The sequence below is a fragment of the Artibeus jamaicensis genome, unplaced genomic scaffold, assembly GCF_021234435.1.
Source record: "Artibeus jamaicensis isolate MK-2021 breed Jamaican fruit bat unplaced genomic scaffold, CSHL_Jam_final contig_464, whole genome shotgun sequence".
NCBI lineage: Eukaryota > Metazoa > Chordata > Mammalia > Chiroptera > Phyllostomidae > Artibeus > Artibeus jamaicensis.
Window position 1 is genome coordinate 7,947,829 of NW_026521842.1, and position 18,016 is coordinate 7,965,844.

At 50.7% G+C, this 18,016-nt stretch overlaps 1 protein-coding gene across 1 annotated transcript in view; it reads right to left on the reverse strand.

The window, feature by feature from the left end:
- CMIP (c-Maf inducing protein) overlaps positions 1-18,016 on the reverse strand; it is a 227,574-nt gene that overhangs the window by 49,968 nt on the left and 159,590 nt on the right. Inside the window, exon 4 of the mRNA XM_037142455.2 lies at positions 715-876. Coding sequence (XP_036998350.1) covers positions 715-876 — 162 coding nt within the window. The remainder of the gene's footprint in view (positions 1-714; positions 877-18,016) is intronic.

Genomic DNA, 18,016 nt, shown 5'->3' on the forward strand with positions numbered 1-18,016 from the left:
ACCTGGAACAGAGTAAACAGAAGTGTGTTTCCTAGCACCCCTCGCCTTCTAATGAACAGCGAGACTGACTCCCTGATTAAGTTCGCCTGTCTGCCCCACTGCCGGGCCATAAGCTCCAGGGGGGCAGGGGCTTGCCTTCGCCCAAAAGCCCAGAATGGTGCCTGGCACCATTCGTGCGCCACCAGCATGCACTCGAAGTGCGGGGCCGCCTGGCAGGATGGCTCGGACAGGTGGCGCTAAGCAGCGCCAGCTGCAAAGTGCTGCCGAATTTCCTGACTGTTTTTAAAGAGAACTAGGAAATTCCCATTTTGTCATGAAATCTCCCGATTTTAAAAATCCTGTGTGAGACAAACAAAATATAGCTGTAGGCTGTTGGGGATGATTGGGGTAGAAAACCATATTGCCTAGACCACTGGCACCGAGGCGGGCCAGTGCTGGGACTACCAGCCCCCACAGCGGGTGCCAGAAGGAAGGACAGTCTGGGGGCTTCCCGGATGCACCCCCACCTGGCAATGAACTAGAGAATTCGGATTCAGCCATCATCATCACCACCACCACCAGCCCAGGCATGACAGGGTAGTGACAGCTGTCCCTTCATCCGAAACTCAAATCCAATTCTGGCTGAGGAATGGTAAGCAGGGGAGGTAAAAGGAAATAAAACAATTTAAATAGGGGGCAGCAAGGTGCAAAGTCCAGTGAGGGGAAGCATCTTACCTCTGAGAGCAGTTTTGAGACGATTTCCAGTGGGGCTTGGTTGATGGAGTCGTCTTGCAGGGGTGATGTCAGGGCCATGTCCACCAGAGTTCGGATCTCCTTCAAGACAACCTCCCAACGGCTTGGGTTACTCAGGACTTTCTTGTATTTGTAAATCTTTTTCTGGTCAGGAGAAAGAGACACAAACATGTTATTGATATGTCGATGCCAGGAGATACAATATGATCAGAGAATCCAATGCATTAAGCTGTAAAAGTCCCCAAGAAAGTGTCAGTGTGGGCCACTGCCTGCCCGTGAGAAATGGACACCTGAGAAAGGAAGGAGAGTCTTGCCCTGAGTCACAGGCGTGTTTGCGGCCAGGCTTCCCGAATACAGAAGAGTAATTTCAATACAATTTCCAGCAACTTAAGGGAAAAAAAGAGATCTAGCTTTCAGACCATATCTTCTGCCAGACTTACTTCCTGAGTGTTCAAAGCCAATAGGAGCAGGCATATTCATGGGTCCACAAAGTGACTTTAAGTTAGAAGCACTACTTCTGTTCATCGGCTCCCAAGAGGTCCCCCTGGCGAGGGGTTCAGCAAAGAAACAGGACGGACAGACCAGGGGCAAAGAATTCAAGTCTGTCCAGCCAGGTGGGGACAGAGCCCAAGATGCCCCCAGGGAACATGAGGCCATCTTCAGCTTCCACCTAGTGAGGAAGATGGGAGCATTCTCACCTTGGCTCAGGAGCTACTTGCGATGCTGAAGCCAAGGGCTGCTGCCTCCCTCAATTTGAGGCTGAGTTAGCTCCGCCTCTCTGACATCATGGAAACAGCGGAAGGCTGAAGTCCCAGCCAAATCCCCACCCCCACCGCCGCCCCAGCCTGCTGGGGAGCCTCTCTTTCTATCTCTTTCTATCAGGATGAACTCCTTCATTAAGTGCGCCGCTCTGTGGGGAAAACCTAATTTTAGTGTCACTATGCCAGCAGCCAGCTGGAGTGACATGTCACAATCTCCAAGCGAAAGTCTGAATGAGGAAAAGAAGAAGGAGGAGGGAGAAGGTCATGGTCTCCCACTGGCCCCCGAGGGAACCAGAGTCTCCCTGACCACTGAGCTTCTGAGTTAAGAATTACAATGCGGTCTAGGAACCCAACGCATTTGGGGCACATAGTCCTTATCAAACTGGGTAGGAAACTGTGCTGAGCGGGCACTGGGGTGGAAGGAGGTAGAGTCCAGAGCCAGACACATCTGACTCCACCTATAAAGCATTTCACCCACTGAGCCTCAGTTCCCTCTTCTGTAGATCACACATGAATATATCTTGCAGCCTCTTGAAATGTGTAACCTTTTTAAATCCTGGACCCACATGGGCCACTCTGTATGGAGTTACGTTGAAAAGCACAGTCCAAACAAAGCCGCCACCAGTAACAAAAAGGGGAATCCGGATACTTCATTAGTGTTTTTTGAGAAACTTGAAAAAGATAAAATGTACAATCCACAGCAATACAAAAAAGCACCCCATTGCTTTCTCCCATTTTTTTCATATTCCATGATGTTCTGGAGCCTCTTACTTGCTAATCATACCCCCATCACTACCACCATCACCCAGTTAACTCCAAGTTTACCTCCCCTCACTGCTCCAGGTCTGTGTGTGGAAGTCAACTCGTCTCTCCCTACGCACACACAACATCCACTCCTGCTGTCCCTCACCCCCTTCTCTCTTTGTCTTACGGCTTTCTGCCCAGTCACCCATTCCCCATCAAGAACTAGAGAGGGACAGGCCCTCTCGGAGGGCCAAGGACAGAGGAGCACAAAGGTTGAAGACAGCATAGTTTTCATCAGGTGGGGGAGGGGAAAAGAGCAGCCTATCTCCTTCTCCATCATTTTGGAACATGATTAGGACGGGAAAAGCCATTGCAAGCACTGTCAGGGGTGGGCGGCTAATGAATAGTAAATAGGTCTTGATGAAGATGGTGGTGACAGTGAGTGCTTGCTAATGTTAATGACAAGACACACCCAGTTCTCTGGGCTTCCCTAGACTTTAACCAGACTCGGTCCTAGTTACCATCAGCTGAACCTCCCTGACTGATCCAAGCAAAGACCAACTGCCGGAAGCTTCATGCAGTGGAGACCATTCCCAAGGCAGAACCCAATCCCTCCCACGGATGAAAACTCCTTTGAGTCCTGAACATTGTGGTTTTGCTTTGTGCCCAGAGAATTGCTTACTTTTCAAATGACTATGAAATGGTCACAGAAGCTTGCCATCTATTAGGCCCCAAAGAAAACCACAATGACACCCCCCCATCTTCCCACAGCAGATTCTAGATCTGAACATGGTCTGAGCTTTAAGTGCCTTTTCTTCTGATCACCTGCAGCTCATTTACTTTCGAAAGAACAATGACTTCACTTTTTGGTGAAAACGATGCATGCTTATTGTGAGAATTTTAAACCATGATGAAAAGCACACAGAAAGGATAAATTAAGAGGCCTCAAAAGTCCCACATCTTAGAAACAGCCACCATTAATCTTTGATGAATATTGCTCCAGCCAACTCTCATTTAAATTTAACTGAATCCAGCTAGCCCATGGCGTGGGTGGTTGTGAGTATAGTCCCCTGCTGGCCACACTCAGACATACCAAGACTCTGGAGCAGCAAGACCTTGGCAGAAGGGTCCACTGGGTGCCACCAGCCCCAGTGCAGCTTCCAAGGAGCCCCTTCACAGCTGTGCTCAGCCTTGGCGCTCACTGGCAACAGCTCTCTCACGAATGCCTCTGGAACCCGAACCCCAGAACAGTGGTCACAGAGGCTGCATTCAAAACCAGAAGGTCCCAGGGATTGTAACAAGGGCTAGCATCCAATGAGCACGCAGTACACACCAGGCTCTGTGCTAGGCACTTATGAACATCATCTCATTCCATCCTCACAGTAGCCCTGGGCGCTGGGGGCCTGCCACAGGCAGAGCAGCCCTGGGAGCAGACTCTGCGACTGCTGAGAGGGTAGGGTGCCTGCAGCTTCTCTATAGGACGACAGTGTCCTGTTCACACATAGACTGTCATGACCAGAGAGGTGACATGGCTTGCTCAAGGTCACACAGCTAAAAAGGGCAACTCAAGAATCAAAACTGGCTTGCATAGACTCCAGAAGCCTCCCTCTTTCTATCACATCAATCAGGACCAGCACAGGTGGTAGAGAAGAAGGACAGATTCATCAAGAGACACTGTGAAGAAGGGGTCAGGAATGCTTGGTGGCAGGGGGTGAAGCCCAGGACAAGTTCACAAGGATCTGAGAGTCGGGGTCCAGGTGACCAGGGAGTAGAGGAACTGCTGGAGGGGCTGGTGGGAACAGCAGGGGGAAGTGCATCTGTGAAGTCAAGGTCATGGCTGTGGGCAGGGCACTAGTTCCCAGAAGAGGCTCTGAACTCTGGGACAGGGCAGCTACAGGCAGAGAGGGGCCCATTCAGGGCCACAGGGGCCCAGTTACTCTGCCTTGGGTGACATATTAGTAGCTTTCACCCCAGAAACTCTGATGAACTCATCTGGTGATAAGTCACAATGGGGCTGGGGACCCCGACTGCCCGGCTCCCAGGAGCCCAGGCCTTAGCTTTGCAGTGCAGTCCTCCCACTGAGCCCACTTCATCAAGAGGGATAGGTAACCCCCCTTGTCATGCCCAGAGTGGATGGGCTGCTGGAATCCTTTGACAGGGGCCTTCAAGCTGTCTCCCTGTTTATTTCTGTGCAAAGAAGCCAAGAATGGTCTTAAAATTTTTAAGGGTGATGAAAAAATACATGTGACAGAAGTCAATGTGGCCTACAAAGCCCCAATTACTCACTATCCGGCCCTTTGGAGGAAAAGGTTGCCAACCCCTGGATGAAAAGGTGAAACCCCAGCCTAGCAGTAAATGCGCAATGCTGCTCGACATTACGAGCCAGCCAAGAAATGCAGGTTCAAACCACAAAGAGACACCACTTCATATCCACCAGGCTGCTGCAACCAAAAAAACAGGTGATACCAAGTGCAGGCAAGGATGCGGAAAAACCAGGATCCTTGTGCACTGCTGGTGGGAATGTAAACTAGTGTAACATCATGGGAAAACAGTTTGACAGTTGCTCAAAACATTAAACATGAATTTATCATTTGACCCGGCAACTCTGTTCCTAGAAATCTGCTCAAGAGAACTAAAAACAGACTCTACATAAAGACACATGCAGGAATGTCCACAGCAGCACTATTCATAATAGCCTCAAACTGGGAATGACCCACATGTCCATCCACCGCTGAATGCATAAGCCAGATGTGGTCTATCCAGACAATGGAATAGTATCTGGTAGTAAAAAGGCTACAATACGGCCCTGGCTGGTGTAGCTCAGCGGATTGAGTGCCTGCCTGCGAACCAAAGGGTTGCTGGTTTGATTCTCAGTCAGGGCACATGCCTGGGTTGTGGGCCAGGTCCCCAGTGGGGGGGGAGGGGGGCTGCATGAGAGACAACCATATATTGATGTTTCTCTCCATCTTTCCCTCCCTTCCCCTCTCTGAAAATCAATAAAATCTTTTTCAAAAAAGGCTACAATATGGATGAACCTCACAAGTATTACACCAAGAAGCCAGATGCAAAAGACATACTGTATGGTTCCTTGTATCTGAAATGTCTAAAAAGGCAAATTTAAAGAAACAGAAAGTGGAACAGTCATTGCCTAAGGAGCATGCAGGGCAACGGAGATCAGATGGCAAATAGGCCTAAGGGCACCTTTAAGGATGATGGAAATAATCTAAACTGGATTGTACTGATAGTTGCATACTCTATAAATCTAGTAAAATCATTAAATCACACACTTAAAATAGGTGAATTTAATTGTGTGTAAATTACACCTCACTTAAGGTGTGTAGAGCAAATCCCAACCTCAGCAGGTAGAGGAGGACTGCTGACAAAGCCAGCGGCAGTATGGTTTAGTGGTTAAGCATACGGGTTTTGACATCAGCAGACCTCATTCGGTTCAATTCTAAGCTTTACTTCATCCACCCATCCACCCATTTATCTGTCATCCATGCATGCACCACCCATCCACCCATCTGTCGAACCAATGGAACAACAATAATGACTGGGAACCATCTGCTACGATGTGCCAAGTACTGTGTTAAGTACTAAGGTGAGCAAAAGGGACAGGCCGGTACTCATGAAACTCAGTCTGTCACTTGCACCTTACTTTCCTCACTTGTAACATGGGGTGAGAATAACTAAACGTCAAAGCTTTGCCATGGCTATTCCATGAAATAATATACATAAAGCACCCAGCACCAATTCTGGCTAAACAGCAGCTCTCATTCTTATCACCTACCAAGCCCTGGGAAAACGAATGGTCCAAAGCAGGCAGGACTTAGGAGGGCTCCCGGCATCCATGACTAAGCCCCATCAGCTCCTGAAGCAACCAAGCCAGCAGGAGGAGCCTGCTGCCTCCCGTGAGGAAGAGTCACTCACTCCATTACAGTTCTCACTCCTTGCTTGTTAGGGAGGGGATGTTACCTGGGCAACATCTGCCATCTCTCCGGCAACTGCTCCCACAGCAGAGGCAACGACAGACACTGGGTTCTTGGGCCTGGTAAAGCAGAGTCTGCTGGCTCCTCCACAAGAGATGAGCTGTCACTGGGATTGTGTCCCTCGTCAGGGAAGGCGTGACTCAGAATGTGCTGGAAGCATGCCTCCCAATGGTAGGGGCTGCCGCTCCGCTGCTTGCTGCGGCCTCGGAGGCTCGGGCTCACACAAGCACGCATGCTCCCACCACCTGACATTAAAGGGAAGGCTACATGGGAGCTTCTGGAGCCACAGAGGAAAACAAGCCAGGGAAGAGCCGGACCGGCTTTTAGAATTTCTTTCCAGTGAGATCCCAAAGCTGTGCTCCCAGCATGAGAGTCACCAGGCCCACATGGCTACTTACATTTACCTTAATTAAAATAAATTACAACCGAATAATCAGCATCTTGGTCCCGCTAGCCACACTTCAGCTGCTCGAAAGCCATGAGTGGCTAGTAGCTATCATACCAGATGGTGCAGATACAGAAAGTTTCCATCTCTGCAGGAAATTCTACTGGGCCGTGCTGTCCTAAAGTGTTGGAGTCCCTCCTGTCACCTGCCCCCAGAGGACCAGCAATGATCCGTTGCTTCTTCCCACCACTCAGGCAATGCTTATTTGCTGGGGCCAATATGTGAGCAACACCCTGTCCACCTGCCTGACTCCTTCAACTCTCCCTCCAGGTCTACAGGCTGCTGTCCCAAATGTGCCTTCACAACCAGGGAGAAGGACAGGTTGGCCGAGTGAATTGTCTGGCTTCCCTGATTCCTCGGCAGGGGCCTTTGACCTGCTCACACTCTCTGGGGCTGTGGATGCTGATGCAGCCAGTCTGCTGCTGGGGGCCCCGGCACTTAGTCAGGGGGGCATTTTTAGCCTTCTCTTTAGTCCTCCAGAATGGCTTCCCCTAAATCCTTCTAGCACTAAAGATACAACCCAAGCCTGTGAGCTGCCTGTGTGTGTCATCCCCAAACCGCCCATTTGGCCCTCAGATCTTGATCTTGTAGCCAACACAATTACTCACTCAAGTGTCACCTGCTGGCCCAACAACCGACAGATGGACTAATCAGTGATTACCCTCCAGGGACTCAGGATTTTCCGGGTAAGTATAGGGACACCTGCTCAGGGCGTTGCCGCTACAGAGGGGAAAGGAGTAAGGAAACAACACAAAATGAGACGTAGCCCAGCCCTGTCAGCTGGAGCATAAGGCACAGCTCACCTCACTCTAAGAACGCCACGAATTACAGCAACATGGCCTACCACTCGTCCAGGGCTTACCGTGTTCAGGAAGGACCATAATGGGCGGTGACAAGAGCCTAACTGTTAACACTTTTGGAGAGCTCTCTATGAGCCGGGCCCTGTGCTAAGCACTTTGTATAAAATAATTTCCTTAATCCACACAACCACTCAACAAGGTGAGTGGTATAATTAGCCCCATTTTACAGACAAGAAAACCGAGGCCGAGAGAATATAAGTCATGTTGGAAGTAAGAGCCAGAGCTGGAATGGGGACCCAGGTCTAGCTGTGGATCCTGGGTGCCCAGCTACCACGCCACTCTGGTAGGTACAGCTGTGTGCTTTCTCTGCCCCAACGACTGCTGCTGCCTCCTGCTAAAACAAGTGAGAAATCCTTTAAATCAGAGAGTTGGGCCTCAGTTCCCTGGCTGCTGCTGGGTGTCCAGCTGACAGAAGCCTGGGGAGACAGACGATTTGTTTGAAAGAGGGGGAAGTGCCTGCCTGGCCACTCAGCCCCTTGGTGCCCACCGGAGGCAGTGTCCTTGCAGCCATTACTGCATCCAAGGAAATAGCAGGAACTTGGGCACAGTGTCCTGCTCATCACCTCTGGGGCACTGGCTGGTTGCCTAGGAAACCACGCATCTACCTGGTGAGATGAACTGGCCTTGGTGCCAGTCTCCCAGCAGAGTACCACATCCTACCAGGCGCTTAGGGTCTGCTGCACTTTTGGGAACATCCAATCACCTCACACATCCATTTGACTACATTTTAAAATAGTATGTGACTGTTCTCACTCAGCTCTGGGCTTCTTGGGGCCTTGTCTGTTTCTTTATTGTTCTGTGTAGCAACTGGAACCATTTAGGGCACATGGAAGGTACTTTCAGTGTTTGTAAAAGGGAAAATACAAATCAGAAATAATGGCTAACATGTATGAAGTGCTTCCACTGTGCCAGGTACGACACCAAACCCTTTATCACCCCCTGACCCCAGTGTTCCTCAGATGCTCCTGTGTGCATGAACCACTGGGTGGGGGGGATCTTGCTAAAAGGCAAATTCCCACTCAGAGTTGGGGGGGGGGGTCGAAGAGCTTGCACTTTTAAGTAGATTAACCTTGAGATAAGAATGATGACCTTGAACCCTAACTCACATGCCTCATTTCCTACTCCCTACGAGGCAGACACATGTCTTTACTCTGTTCCACATGGTACATAGCAGAAGGGCACACTGAGAGACTGACACCGTGCTTGAGGTCATACACCTGGTGTTGTGGGTTGAAGTATATCCTCCCAAATAATGTATCCAAATCCTAACCTCTGGTATCTGAATGTGACTTTATTTGGAAATATGTCTTTGCAGCTGTCATCAAGTTAAAATGAGGTCATGCTGAATTAGGGTGGACCCTAAACCTAACCCCGGTATCTTATAAAAAGGCCATTTGAAGACATACACACATACACAAGGTCATGGGAAGATGGAGGCAGAGACTGGAGTGATGCACCTACAAGCCAAGGAATGCCAAGATTTGTAGCAGCCACCAGAAGCCATCAATGGGTGGTACTTTGTTACAGCAGTCACAGGAATCTCATACAGCTGGTGAGCCACAAAGGACAGAAGGAGCCCAGGAGATCTGGCTTGCTTGTTCCACTGCTCTGCTTCAGTCACCGAGCTGACCCTTCCAACCCTTTTTTCCTGGTGAAGGTGGCAGCTGGGGCCCCTCTGGGACTGCGGGTGAGAGGGCATTAGCACACAGGTGTCCCTACTCTCAGCAGCCTCTCCCAGCTTATCCTCAGTTTGGAGTTTGTTGGGTTTTGTCTTCCTGGAAAAGACCTGAAGCATCCCCCTCCCCTAATCTCTTCCCTACTCCTCAGGTGATAGAAATGCTGGTGTCGCTTCCCCATGCCTGCAACTAGAGGTCCTTCACTGCCTCAGGAAAGGCTGGGCAGGAACACCTGGACACCTGGACACCCAGCGAAGCTACCGGGGTCCTCCCTGGGAGGACATCAATTCAGGCAGGACACCAGGGCAGACCTGGGGTCCTTGGGAAAGAGGGGTCATGAGGGAGATTCCCGCTCGAGGCAAAGGGAGCTCCCTTTCCTTTGACGAGGGCCCCACGTGAGTTGATAGCAATCCCCGCCACACCAGAGACCAGCTGGAGCGCAGGGTGCCCAAACTTTTGGTGTCTCTGAGCCACGCTGGAAGAAGAAGAGTTGTCTTGGGCCACACATTAAATACACTGTGACATATAATCACACAAAAAATCTCAAAATGTTTTAAGTAAACTTACGATTTTGTGTTGGGCCCCATATGGCCTGTGGGCCACAGGCTGGACACCCCGGTAAGGCTTCCTATGGCCAGGCACTGAGCTGGGTGCTAATCCCAAAACAACTGTTTCGGGTTCTCAGACCTGGATAGGCATCAAAACCACCTGAGGGGGCTTAACAATATTCCATGAACAGAGTCCACCTCCAGGTCAATCCCACGGGGGGGGGGGGCTAGGGGTGGAGTCGAGCCCAGGCATCTGTATTTTAGGGGAGCATGGTACCATTCAAAGTGTATTTAAACACCAATGTGCACAGCAGCATTATTCACAAGAGGCAAAATGTGGAATCAACCCAAATACCCACCAATGATGAATGAATGAACAGACGTGGTGCAGCCATGAAGAGGGAGGGAATCTGACACACACTACAGCATGGACGGACCTTGAGGGCAGTGAGCCAGCCACAAAAAGGCAAATACTGTATGATTCCGCTCACACGAGGGACCTAGGGGAGTCAGGGTCAGAGACGCAGAAAGCAGGATGGTGGGTGCCGAGAGCTGGGGGAGGGGAGTGGGGAGTTCGTGTTTAATGGGGACAGAGCTTCAGTTTGGGAAGACGGAAAAGTTCTGGAGATGATGGTGCTGGTTGTTTGCACATCGGTGTGAATGCTGTGAAAGTTAATTCTACTTAAACAGGATTAAAACGGTCAATTTTATGTTATGCACATTTTACCACATTAAATGGAAGTATATTCAAAATCCCCGGATGATTGGGTGTACAGCAAGGGGTCAGCACTGCTGGTCGGGTCTGAGGGGGCAGGCGCAACCTGCACCATACACATGAGGATCTCACAACAAGATAGAGGGGGACAGTGACGTGCTCCAGGTCACAACTGCCTGCTGAAGCAGGTCCCCTCCTCAGGGCCGCCTCACTGTCCTGAGTCACGACACAGCCCCAGACCTGCTCTCTGCATCTGGAAATGCTCTCCTGTCTCCATGTGGCCCTAATCCCAGGGAGGCCATTCTCCAGCAGCCCCCTGCTAGCGAGTACCACTGACAGTGCTAGGGGGCGGGGATGAGCCCGGTCAGATGCGCAGCACACCCAACACTACACCCTCGCTGCCCTTTGCTCACTCGCCTCCCCCACCAGCCTTTAAACTCCTGGGAACAGAGATGCTCAGGCAGGGCCCTGTTTTGGCTCCAAGGTGTATCCCACTCCAAACCGAGAGTGGGACACATCTGTATTCAGATTTCCATTCTGCTACTTGTCAGCTGGGCAGCCTCGGGGAAATGATACCACCTCTCTGAACCTCAGTTCCCTCAGCTAAGGTTAAATGTGGTATTTCATGTTGAATGCCCTGCCCTTTGTAGCTGCTCAATAAATGGTGGCTATTGAGTTCAGTAGGTACTTGATTAAAGACAGTTCACTTCTGAGAAACGGTGAGGGTGACTGGAGAACCCCTGACTGTCAAAAGAAGAATGCTTAAATAAGCTGTGGTCCATGTTCACGGTGTATAGTACTAAAGAGCAGAGAAAAAGAATGAAGGATGAGAGATATGCCAAGGATTCCACCCTCATGATACCTGAAGTGTAGAAGCAAAACCACACACATGCCTATGTGTTCATATACGCTTACAAGCATGGGCTGCACATCCATGGATCTAGCATGTGGGGGGGGGGCAGACACGTGTCAGGCTGATGACAAGCTGTCTTCCTGGGGAAGGGAAGTAGCTTGGGGTGAGGGCAGGGCAGGGCAAGGAGGAACTTCACCTTTATCTATATTGTTTCAAAGTACTGCAGGAAACCATATCCATGTACTGCGCATTTACTTAAAAAGAAATAAAGACAAATCCCCAAAGATTTCAGAAACTGGGATCAATTTCTGTTCCTTCCACAGAATTATCAAATTGGTCAGAATTCCACCTCCTTAGAAAGAGCTGGAGGGTAGCTGAGATCTTATTATTTCCAACTTCTCAGAGTTCTAGTAGATTACCTGGGCTTTGAAATAATACATGTTCGCTGATAAATCAGAATGTGCAGAACAGTGTTAGGGAAGAGAGTACAGCGCACGAGAACACCGTCAGGCAGGCTCGTGGCCTGCACGTTTGCATGTTGCTGGCCATCATTGTATGTGTTCTCTTGCTGTGCGCGCGCGCGCACACACACACACACACACACACACACACACACACACCAGTATAAAAGTGCGGATGCTAGCCTATCTCATACATGTTGGCTTTTTTAAACTGCACCTCCGAATCCATGCTAACTCCGTGACATGTATCAGGGTCGCACAAACATTTTCTGTGAAGGGCTAGACAACAAACACTCCAGGCTTTTCCAGCCACACTCTGCTGTGGCATGAGCGGGCGGGGCCCATAAAACCCGCATTTAGAAAAGCAGGCGGTGGGCTGGAGAGTCCGCTGGCCCCTGGTATCTATCAGCTCAGATCCTTCTCCAAAGCCACACATAATCCAACACACATGTGCAGAGAGTTATTTTGTCCTCAGTTTCTGTGGCTGTGTTCCTCATCTCATTTTACAAAAAGGGCATCACATGACGCCTGGGTCTCTGCCTCTTGCTTTCTTCCTCTAACACCTGGTGGAAGTCGCTCTGTATCAGTTAGTGCAGATTTTCCCACACCGTATTTTCGTAAACCACCTTAAGCACCATGAGGCAAAGGGAACATATTCATTTAGAAAATGAAAACGAAACAAACAGATGTCCTCCTGTCCGCCCTCAGTGCTCTGTGCAAACTCTCTCAAAGGTCTTTCTGGCAGTTGCCTTTGGACCGCTGTGCCCGCCACACCTCGGTGACCGGCACTCCCCTCCTGGCTAGAGCTCTACCCCGGAGCCACTGCCTGCCCAGCGTTAGCCCCCTAGCTCCAGCGTATACCTCCAGGGTCACCCAGAACACAGCCCACCTGTCTTCCCCACTCTTCCAAACATCTGGACATGTGTCCTGCCTCACCTTAATTACAAATGTGACACAGTCACTTCCACACCAAAGGTGTGCAGGAGACCCCACCTTTTAAAAGTTCTGTTTAAGAAGATCCTATCATTTTCCAATGACGTTACCGGGGCTGGGAGCCCCGTGCAGAACCTGAACCTAGCACTAAAGACTGCAGTGGTGGAGACCTCTCATTAATCATGAATAGGAGATGCCATTTTCTGAAGAAACCCCCTCCCCCGAGTCGTAGCAACCCATGAAATAAATTAAAAAATGCAAACACTGTACCAGAGACTGCTCTTCGTCTGCCATGTGGGAGGGCCAGGCCCCTAGCGAGCTCCGCTCTCCTGACACGCAAAGACCAGCACAAGGCTGTTTCTTCTGGGCACAGAAAGGAAAGTCTCTATCCCAAATAAGGAGTTCCCTGCACTGCCTCAAGACGGTAGCATCTCCACAGGAGCCTCCACTGTTTATCTGACTACGAACTTTATCTAGCGCTTCCAATGCTTCAGAGGACACGCATCTTCTCATCCGTTTGTTTGGGCTCCATTTGGTGTTGGGCTGTCTCCCCCGGGCTGCAGCCACGGCTCCTTCTACAGAGGGCCTTAATGTAGGAGCACCCTGGAAGAGGACCCAGTTCCCTCATCAATTAATTTAAGGCTGGTCCCCAACGTGCGTAGCCAGCTAGGCAGTGATGGTGTGCTGGAGTCTGGGGTAAGACGTACTCCTGCCTCCCTGGGTAGGGGACTTGTGAGGAGGGAGAAATGACATGGAAGGCTCCTTCCTTGCTGAGGAAGGCACCTCGGTCGCACTGAGAAATCTCCTTGCACAGGGGGAGTCCAAGGTGGAGCTTGGGAGCAGCACTTGGAGGGTGTTCAGCATGGTGAAGTCTAAGTCACCTGCATAAATGGAGGAGATGAGGCAGAGTCATCTAAAAGCTACAGATGCATTCGGCCATTTATTCTTGATCTCAGGTCAAGAGAGACCCAGCGACAGGGTCTGGCCACAGAAGGAGCCTCAGGCCTGGGTCTGAATTCCGGTTCAGATATATGGGAAAATTATTTAACCTAAGAGTCAGTTTTGTAGTCGGTAAAATGGGGATATAATCTCAACCTCCTAGGGACATTGTATGGCATAAATAACGGGAACAGAAAACAGTAGGAGCTCAATAAATGTCTACTGTAGTTTCATCAAATCATTACAGCGATTTTTCATCTCTGGTGTGTATCAGAACCACCCAGAGGGCATGCAAAACACAATTGCTGCACTCTTCCCCCCAGCCTTTGAGTTCATGAGACAAAGATTTGCGTTTCTAGTAGGTTCCTAGGCCACACAGATGCTGCTGGTCTGGGCACCCCACTTTGGAAACCACTGAGCTGTTGGTTCAAAACCCCTGGGGGGGGGTCCATCCTGGCAGGGAGGCTAATGGGGGATGAGGACCTTCCTGGGTGGAGAGTTTAATGCAGACACTGACAAAGGCTTTAGGAGCCAACATGTGCCAGCGGGTGGCTCAAGTGTGCCACCTTTGACTAGGCCTGAGTTGGGCCCTGACTTCTTAGGTGTGCTTTTGGACTCCACGCGCTCAGTCCCAGACATCTGCTCCAGCCCAGAAATCAGATTCAGCCCATTCTGCCAAAGAGTCTTTTTCAAGCACCTGCCTAGTCCAGTCCCCCACCCAGCAACAAACAACCTTGGCTTCCTGCCACCAGTCAGAAGGCTCAGTCAGGGGTGGCTTCAGGCCCCTCAAAAGGGGCTCTCTGTCTATTTCAGGGCTTTCCGTAAAACTGTCTGTTGGTTCTAAGAAGGCACCAGGGTCGCCTAGCAAGCAGGACTATGGCGGTTCTGCCCTTGTCTTCCTGTCACTTAGCCTCTCTCTAAACACCTCTCCCCTCAGAGAGTTGAGCTGGCTGCGACACTGGGTATTTTCTCACCACCGTGAGAGGCAAGGACCTAACTGCTCTGTGGGGACAGGCACTGCTCGTTTCTGAGCCAACAGGTGGGCAGGGGCCTCAGTACAAACACAGAAGGGCAGGCCACCTTCCCCTGCGAGGCTGGGCCTTGCCGCAGCCCGGCCAGAACACTGACCAGCAGCCCCACCTATCTCAGGGGTGTGCTGTCCACCACCCACTCCAAAAGGGACCCGCTGCAGACTTCTGTAAAACAAAAGGTCTTGCTAGCCTAGACACTGCTTCGTATTTATGTTTAAAAAACTTCTTTGAAGAGAAAGAAATAGAGGAAAAAATTCTGCCTCAAAGGGCAGAAAACAAGTTCACCCGCTAACCATTTACGTGAAAAAAACTTCCTTGTATGGTTCAGTGACTCATCAGCCCCCATCGAAGCATGCGTGGGATGACACACACACACTCTGGTCCCCCCCTCCTTGTTTAGAGAAAAAGCAACTCCCACAATGCACTTCTTTCTTGGCCGTCTGAAGAGCCCATGGTTATGCGCCATTCCTGAGGCCCTGGGAAGATCTTTACGTGGAAGGGGTGGGGGTGTCTAGCATGTCCCAAAGCCCAAGGCCGGTGCTCTGGTGGGGGCTGGGGAAGCTCTGGCTGGGGCAGGAAGGTGGAGGGAAAGTTCTGAGGTCCCAGGGACAGAGCACAGACCCGGGTGCTTCACTGTGTCCCCGGGCAGCTCATTCTACCTGGGTGCCCTGGCTCCAGGTTCTTGCCCTTCCAAGTGGGGATGGTTGGAGGGACTCAAAGGGTGAGGACTAGGGAGCAGAGCACCCCTCACTGTCTCTGGCCCACTGATTAGGTGGGTGCTCAACAAATGCTGTGCTTCTCAGAAACTCGGTTTCCCCATCTGGACAACACCTTTTGTGAGAAGTCTGAAGTCCCATCCAGCTCCACCCTTTTCTGAATGGAATCCTACAAAAGCATAAAAAGGAATGAAGGCAATCTGTGCACGCTGCTACAGAGAGCTCGCCACTGAATGTAATTAATGGGTGAAGAGGCAAGGAACACAATAGTGTGGGGAATAAAATCTATGTGGTGTTGAGAAAGGAATATCCATAAAAACCTTGGGGAAGGCCCCCCAGTTCTATTGACACTATCGGCACTGCCTTTTGGAAATGGACTTGAAGGAGGAGGAGACTATGCACTGTATACCTTTCTATACTCCTTAGAATTACCACATAGGTGTTAACATTCATTTGTCTTAAATGCTACCAAAGGGTATCGGGGAGGACGGAGGGGCTCCCTGGAAAGGGGGATGGGGAATTTTCTGGAGTGATGGGGATTTGGGTGGTCGTTTTCCAGGTGATTACGACAGTCAAAACTCACCACACCCAACCGTAAAGATGTGTGCGTTCTGTTACATGTAAATTATAGAATGGTACTGTAAAACTTAAAAATGTTAACAGAGGTTTATGGACAGAGGGAATTATTTTAGTTCTCTCTGTCCTCTTCAGTATTAAAAGAAAACCTAAATAAGCGTGGTTTTAAAATATCCTGTGTCTTGGACTCTTCTACACTGCCAGCAGGTCTATCAGTTAGGAGGACCACTCCGGAAAACCGCTGCGTAGCGACCATTAAAGGGGACCCTCCCTGTGGCGGCCTCGGGGTCTGTGCTCAGTGGGATGCTGACATGCGTTCACCAAAAGGTACGTTTATAATCGTTCCATTGCCAATCGTTCTATTGGTAAGAGAACAATTATAGGTAATAGTCCACCTGGAAGTATGTCTTACAACAGAATGAACAAATTAATAACCTATTCACTCAACAGAACAGCATCTAGCAAAGCAAATGAATAAATTACCACTACACACAACAGCATGAATAAATCTTATAAACAAAATTTTGAGCCAAAGGAGCCAAGCACAAGAGTTCAGCCTGTATGATTCTATTTATTCAAAGTCCAGATATAGGAAAACTGGTCCAGCTGCTGGAAGGCAGGGTCACAGCTTCTTGTGGTGGGGGTCGAGAGGGGAGCGTAGGGACTGGGGGGGGCTGCTCAGGGGTAGTCATGCTCTGTTTGTTGATCAGGGAGCCAGTTACATTGGTGCAGTCGATTGATCCAACAGTTATCTCTGGGTCTGTGCACTATTCTCTATGTATGTTTTTCTTTAATGAAAACTTTATTTAAAAAGCATATCAAAATGCCCCATGTCTACTGCAGAGAGCACAGAGGCTGCTGCCAGGGCTTGACGCTCGCCTGAGGCTTCTCTGCCTCTATGCTCCTAGATGGGCCTCCATGTCTATGTCCCCACCCTCTCCAGGTCCCCAGCGGTGCCACCTCCCACCAGCAGAAGGAGGCTGGGTTCAGAGACCCACCACCCTGGGTTCAAATCCCAGCTTTGCCTGGTTCTAGCTGTGCAATGTGGACAAGCCCTCTGCCCTCCCAGCTCCTCCTTCAAGGTGACGCCGACCAACCTTTGACGAGGTTGTGAGAGATCGCGCACATGAGAACCCCCGCACAGCCCCTGGGTGTTAGTAGGCACCCAATGACTGTTCTCTCCGTCTATAGCAAGAAAGCCCATGAGAGCATGAAGCTCTGCTTCGGAGGCTGCTCTGCCCTCTGCCACTTGTTAGTTTCAATCCCTGAAGCCTCCCTTGTTATTAGTTACAGGGTCCCTGATGACATGCCAAGGGGCATGGGCTGTGGCTGGGAGTCACTGAAGACCATGGCCTTCCCAGGGGACCGGAAGCCTGGGCCCCCGAGGCCTCCCCTGAGTGCCATTGAGCATAAGTGCTGATGGGGCCTGGCTGGACCGGCTCCTGTGAGGGCCTGTGCTTTCTGGGGCCCAGTGCCACCACCAGCTGTACCACCTGCCAAGGCCCCTTCCAAAGTCTTGGACTGTGCTGGGCCCCCTGCCTGGAGGGAAAGCCCCTCCTTGCACAGTGCTCCACTGAATCCCTTGATCCCCTCTTAGGCGGGCACAAAGCCCTCTCTTACCAAGTGCCAGAAATTAATCTCCACGGAACTCCTGCCTTCTCAACCTGGAGGAAGCCGACCTGTGGCTGGGCCAGTGAGAGCATTGAGGCCACCTCCCGGCCATCCTCGTCCTGCTTCCTTGCTCACCTCCCTTCTCAGGGGCAGGACAGCTGATGCTCATGATCACAGGAGTAGGAGGTCAGGAGAGCAGGGACGGTGGCAAGTTCTCACTCTGCCTGTCAACTCAGGTGGGCCAGCAGAGGGCTATGCTGGGAAGAGCTCTGTCTCAGCGAGAGAGTAGTGTGAATGACTAGCGATGCCCACAATGGCCCACTTGGGGTTGCTGGCACAGGTGCCACGCCCGTGCCCCCCTTCTACAGCTGGCCTCTACCGTCCTTCTGCACAGAAGGAAACAGGGCCCTTAATCTGCACAGCAGA